Source organism: Salvelinus fontinalis, chromosome 35 (genome assembly GCF_029448725.1).
Source record: "Salvelinus fontinalis isolate EN_2023a chromosome 35, ASM2944872v1, whole genome shotgun sequence".
NCBI classification, from domain to species: Eukaryota; Metazoa; Chordata; class Actinopteri; order Salmoniformes; family Salmonidae; genus Salvelinus; species Salvelinus fontinalis.
This window is the reverse complement of record NC_074699.1, coordinates 32,273,122-32,279,477: the sequence shown is the minus strand read 5'-3', so window position 1 is coordinate 32,279,477 and position 6,356 is coordinate 32,273,122. Positions and strand designations below refer to the sequence as shown.

Here is a 6,356-nt window from a genome sequence, read left to right as displayed (position 1 = left end):
GTGTCTGCCATTGGTCAGCGACCGTCTTTCTCCAGGACATCGATTACGTCAGCAATTGGTGGAAGGAACATAGTACCCGTTTCGCCCCATAGCAGACCTGCGCAAGATAAAACCTCCACTCAGCACATAACAATCCCTTTGCTTCCGTGTGCGACTGGGACCAGCGCCCTCTCCAACTCGCCCACATCCGCAAGAAGACGTACATAACACACAGAGGACAGGATGAGGGAAATCGTTCACCTTCAAGCCGGCCAGTGTGGCAACCAGATCGGAGCCAAGGTATAAACAAAAAATGATTATTTCAAATATTTTTACGCAAGTGTTATTGTGCCATTTTAAGCCTTGTGGTGTAATCTTTTTTTAATGTAATGCATACGTATATCTTTTGTTACACCGAATTTGTGGGGCAGCGGGTTTACTCGGTAACGTTAGGTTAGTTGAATAGTTTAGGATCCCCGCCTGTGTCGCAGATTGCGAAAGAGATGAGTAGATGGAACTAAACTCTGAGACGGGAAAGGAAGAGGGGCATTTCACACTCTCCTTTTTCTGGTTCATACACCGTCAATAGAGTAAACCGGGAGAGCCCACACCTTAACCAGACCGGAACTGTGACCATTTGTTTTAATGGTTAACGGACAGAGATCCACCATCTTTTGTAAACTGCGAGTGTTGATGCACAGAAAGGCGTGGTGAGACACTGTTGAAAACCACCACGCCCTCGGGTGGACTGCAGGGGGGCTAGACAAAGGCTCGGACTGTTGGAGCTTGTCCAGCTGCGCAAACACTCCACTTAGGGCCCGAACACAATTTACAGGCCACTGTCACAATGACAAGTATAGCGCTCTTTCTCAAAGCAGCCTCCAGTAGAGGTAGTAGTTGATAGGTCATATGTCTATCTATATAGGCTATTTGACTGGATCAGTACATCAAAGGTGTATTAATGGAGGATCAAATGATGATAACTGGACCGAAGTTACCACTGCAAATAGCCTACAATCGCACTAACTAGTGGTTTGGGTTGCTGTCCGTTTTGATGGTTTATTAGACAGTGAGTCTTCAGGAAGGATATTGCCTAAATGCCTAAAGCTTTTATGTCTAAAGCTGTAATGCAGATTTTACAGTGTGACTGTGAGACAGTTTTTTGTTGTTGCCTACAGTAGACAGCTTTTTATTTTGTTGCTGCTCTGTTTTGGATAGCATCACCTGCACTTACATCACCTGATTGGCTGGCTGTATGTGACCATCTAAAACTAAACAGGTCTACAGGTCTTCCCCTCTTTTGTTGTGTTTTGACCATCTGGGGATAGCCTACATTAGTTCACTATGATCTGAGTCTCTACTGGAGCTGGAGACGATTTATCATGGATTTGTTCAACATGGTGGATCATAAATGGCAATCATTAATGAGTGAAAGACATAGGGGTGCTAATGATACTGTCTCCTCAGCCTGATGGGACATTTCTTATTCATAACATTTAAGGCAGCCTTTTCTGAGCCTCAGGAGGCTCCGTAGTGATTTCGGACTGCTACGTAACCTCATCATCATAATCAGCCTCATCACCATAATCATCATTACCCAGAACCAAATCTACAACTACAGCATCAGCTGAAACATACTTGTTTGACCACAGCTGAACAAGTGAACGTGTCATGTGTCCACTTTCCTTCACTCCCTTCTGGAGTATTTCACTAGTGACTCAGCTCTTTTGCTGATTCTGACCACCGTTTCTCTAATGGGGCAGTTGTTGGGAAAATGACTTGTTCATAATGCTCAGGTTACTCCCAACAAAGAGAAACCCAGAGAGATGGGGAGGGGGAGAGAATGTGTTGGGAGTGGGACCTTTTGTCATCTGATATACTGCAATGGTGAGCTCATTCTGATGCTCAACTATGATATGGCACTCTGTCTACTAGCACCACACATCTGCCATTGCTAATGCCGTACAGGATGAAGTCCGATGACAACGGAAGAAATCTACACGTTTGCCAGTGTAGCGCTAGTATCTAAGAATGAGAGAGCAAAAATTCCCTACAGACTCTTTAGTCATCGAACTCTGTATTTTTCTATCGCTGTCTAGCGGTTTCCCTTTAATCTAAGTCTCTCCCTTTCTTATTTATTTTCTGTTTCTTTGTTTGTCCCCTAGAAGAGATATTGCCCGATTGAGTTACAGAGCCATAATTAAGGAACAAGTGGAACTCCTAATTACCGATTTAGATGGCAGGGGATATCTGTTTGGGACAGGATAAATAATTAGAGAACGAAGGAGTATCTTCTGCAGAGGAGAGAAAGGGAGGGAGGGAAAGGAGGGAGTACAGCACCTGGGGAGAGGAAGAGGGACACCATTGTCAGAGCTCAGACCTAAGATGGTCTTCATACTGGGTGTGGTGCCCTTGGTCACAGCAGTCTGGACAGATAGAGGAAAGGTTGTTTTTGTCAACACACTGACACCTTATGGGATTAATCTATAAGTCCTTGCTTATCATCTATAAGTCTTTGCTAGGTAAAGCCCCGCCTTATGTCAGCTCACTGGTCACCATCACAGCACCCACCCGTAGCACGCGCTCCAGCAGGTATATTTCACTGGTCACCCCCAAAGTCTATTCCTCCTTTGGCCGCCTTTCCTTCCAGTTCTCTGCTGCCAATGACTGGAACAAATTGCGAAAATCACTGGCTGGAGACTCATATCTCTCTCACTAGCTTTAAACATCAGCTGTCAGAGCAGCTCACAGATCACTGCACCTGTACATAGCCTATCTGTAAATAGCCCATCCAACTACCTCATCCCCATATTGTTATTTATTTTTTTGCTCCTTTGCACCTCAGTACCTCAACTTGCGCATTCATCTTCTGCACATCTATCACTCCAGTGTTTAATTGCTAAATTGTAATTACTTTGCCACTATGGCCTATTTATTGCCTTACCTCCCTAATCTTACCTCATTTGCACACACTGTATATATACTTTTCTATTGTGTTATTGACTGTACATTTGTTTATGTGTAACTCTGTGTTGTTGTTTGTCTCACTGCTTTGCTTTATCTTGGTCAGGTTGCAGTTGTAAATGAGAACTTGTTCTCAACTGGCTTACCTGGTTAAATAAAGGTGAAATAAAACATTTTAAATGTCACTTCATCTGGCTGGCTGTTGAGTGACACAAATATGGGATTAACACACTGACACCAATATGGGATCACTATGGGGCTTTTGAGTGACCATTGTTATTGCGTACAGTATCTTTTTGGTGTTTTTGTGTCTGCTTTTAGTGAATGCCCAGATGGTGTTTTTTGCTAATTAAAGGAGAACAGCACTTTGCACATAAGGACCTTCTATTGCATAGTAATGAGAAACTGTAAAATGGACAATATCTAATCTGTGACTTGATATGGCCATTTGGCATCCTCCTTCCAAGTGTGTGTCCTGTGTTTGCCCTTGATAGTGCTGTCTGTGGGGGTCTGTCTGTGTTCTATTTTAGACTTTCATAGGGCTCCGTCTGTCTCTCTCTGTCTGATATACACACACACACACTGGCCTATACACTCAGTGACAGTATACATATTTGAAGTGATCAAGGGGACTTCATTAGGCAGTGTCCTCTTTTGTCTCTTTACCTAGCAACACACTTCGTGTGTGTGTGTGTTGAAGTAGAGAGAGCCTCTCCAGATGGAGTCTGTCTCCTCTGAGAGGGCCTCTACATCAGTATGAGTCTAGCGGCCCAAGGCCCTGGGGGAGGGTGGAGACAGCTGGACTAACTGTTGGCTTAAATGGGGTCATGGATCAATGAAGCAGAACCCAGGATGGATGGCAGACGCCCACTCTCCCAACTTACACTGGCCCACTCTCCTAACAGTTTTTACTTGAGCCCCCCACTAATTTCACCTCCAAGTACCCAAGTGATAGTTCAATATGGTCCCGACTATAAATCTGTTGAAGTTTCCATCCACTTTGCTTGTATAGAACTATGTGTTACTGGTAATGTTTGTGTCTTTGTGTTGTACAGTTCTGGGAGGTGATCAGTGATGAACATGGCATCAGCCCTACAGGGAACTATGAGGGCGACTCCCCACTGCAGCTGGAGAGGATCAGTGTCTACTACAATGAGGCCTCATGTGAGTCTGATACTGGAACTAAACATCTACACAAGCCCAAAAACAACACAACACTAAAAGCACTGTTGCTCAATACTTGTAATGACCTGTTTCAGTTGAACACTCTCACTCTTTGGGGTTTATCTAGACTTGAGAATATCCACTTTAATCCTATTGTACTGAACTTGACTGTGATATAGAGTAGAATTTATTAGGGTGTTGCAGGTAACATCACCTGCTGTCTCTCCCCAGCCTCTAAGTACGTCCCCAGGGCCATCCTAGTAGACCTGGAGCCAGGAACTATGGACAGTGTTCGCTCTGGGACCTACGGACAACTCTTCAGACCAGACAACTTCATCTTCGGTCAGTATCTGTCTGTCTAACGTGGGTTAAATATGGCTACAGTGCTTAGTGATTGCATTAGAAGAGTGCTTGGCAGTAACATTCAATCTGCCATTTACAGTCTCTTCTGTCATTAACAACATAAATAGTCTGATGTAATATTTCCTTTAAAGACATTTGCTTTTATTTACTTACAGTAAATGCTCCCAAATGTCATTAAAACGATGGAAATGTGTATCTCCTGTACAAATGCAGCGTTGATAACTGCTGAAGCTCTATCTTGAAGTGTGTTGTTGCCCTATAGGTCAGAGTGGAGCTGGTAACAACTGGGCTAAGGGTCACTACACAGAGGGGGCAGAGCTGGTGGACTCAGTCCTGGACGTAGTCAGGAAGGAATGTGAGAACTGTGACTGTCTCCAGGGCTTCCAGCTCACCCACTCCCTGGGAGGGGGCACAGGCTCTGGCATGGGGACCCTGCTCATCAGCAAGATCCGGGAAGAGTACCCTGACCGCATCATGAACACCTTCAGCGTGGTGCCCTCCCCTAAAGTATCAGACACCGTGGTGGAGCCCTACAATGCCACCCTGTCCATCCATCAGCTGCTGGAGAACACAGACGAAACCTACTGCATTGACAACGAGGCGCTTTACGACATCTGCTTCCGCACGCTCAAGCTCCCCACGCCCACCTACGGAGACCTCAACCACCTGGTGTCGGCCACCATGAGCGGTGTTACTACCTCCTTCCGCTTCCCCGGCCAGCTCAATGCTGACCTCCGCAAACTGGCTGTCAATATGGTGCCCTTCCCCCGTCTGCACTTCTTCATGCCTGGCTTCGCCCCCCTCACGGCGCGTGGCAGCGCGTGCTACAATGCACTGTCTGTGCCCGAGCTCACCCAGCAGTTGTTTGACGCCAAGAACATGATGGCCGCTTGTGACCCGCGTCACGGACGCTACCTGACCGTGGCCATGGTGTTCCGTGGTCAGATGTCCATGAAGGAAGTGGACGAACAGATGTTGGCCATCCAGAGTAAGAACAGCAGCTACTTTGTTGAATGGATCCCCAACAACGTCAAAGTGGCCGTCTGTAACATCCCGCCCCGCGGTCTCAAGATGTCCGCCACCTTCATCGGGAACAACACGGCCATCCAGGAGCTGTTCAAGCGCATCTCCGAGCAGTTCACTGCCATGTTTCGCCGCAAGGCTTTCCTGCACTGGTACACCGGAGAGGGCATGGACGAGATGGAGTTCACCGAGGCAGAGAGCAACATGAACGACCTGGTGTCAGAGTACCAGCAGTACCAGGACGCCACCACCGAGGAGGAGGGAGAGATGTATGAAGACGAGGAGGAAGAGTCAGAGAGCCAGGCCCGGTGAACACCTTGGAAAAAGAGCCAAGCTTGTGTAAACCCAGCCGACAGAGCTTTGTCGGTGTGTAGCAGGATTATTATCTGCCTCATGTACACTGTACTGTATAACACTCCCTTCCTATATCCCCCTCCCTGCTCTCACTGTGTCTTTGCTAACTGTTAGCCCCACTTCCCTTAGCCTTCTGACCAACTCATGGCCTCCTGTTGATTTATCCTGTTGATAAAAACCTCCCAGACAGACCACTAAGTTGAATGGGTGAAATAAAGTGTCTCATAAACTGATGACGAATAGCCCTTAATTTCTTATAATAAACATGTTCAAGCTTACTTTGTAATGAGCTTTTTCTGACTTGTTTGGGGATATTGAACATGAATAATATTATACACCATCTTGTTTTGCTACACTGTGTTCAGGGTTTCTGGAGTTGTTTTTAGTGGAAACCGGGACAGTGTATTGCAGTACAATGACTAGGGGTCTTCTAGAAAAATAGGATAAAGCAAAGCCTTGTTGAACTGCATGACTGTCCCATGTGGAGGTGACCTAGATGCTGGGTAAAA

General features: G+C 46.1%; 1 protein-coding gene across 1 annotated transcript; it reads left to right on the top strand.

Moving 5' to 3' along the window:
* Positions 1-6,125, top strand: LOC129834736 (tubulin beta-3 chain). The gene is made up of 4 exons (XM_055899980.1): positions 1-279; positions 3,999-4,107; positions 4,339-4,449; positions 4,733-6,125. Exons 1-4 carry the CDS (start codon positions 223-225, stop codon positions 5,803-5,805), a joined length of 1,350 nt encoding a protein of 449 aa, XP_055755955.1. The 5' UTR covers positions 1-222; the 3' UTR covers positions 5,806-6,125.
* Positions 6,126-6,356: the final 231 nt, after the last annotated feature.

Bases quoted from the DNA above. Each gene is read 5' to 3' on its own strand.
- LOC129834736 (XM_055899980.1), top strand. From the start codon at position 223: ATGAGGGAAATCGTTCACCTTCAAGCCGGCCAGTGTGGCAACCAGATC. The intron at 280-3,998 runs GTATAAACAAAA...TGTGTTGTACAG, and splicing joins GCAACCAGATCGGAGCCAAG to TTCTGGGAGGTGATCAGTGA. The intron at 4,450-4,732 runs GTCAGTATCTGT...GTTGCCCTATAG, and splicing joins ACCAGACAACTTCATCTTCG to GTCAGAGTGGAGCTGGTAAC.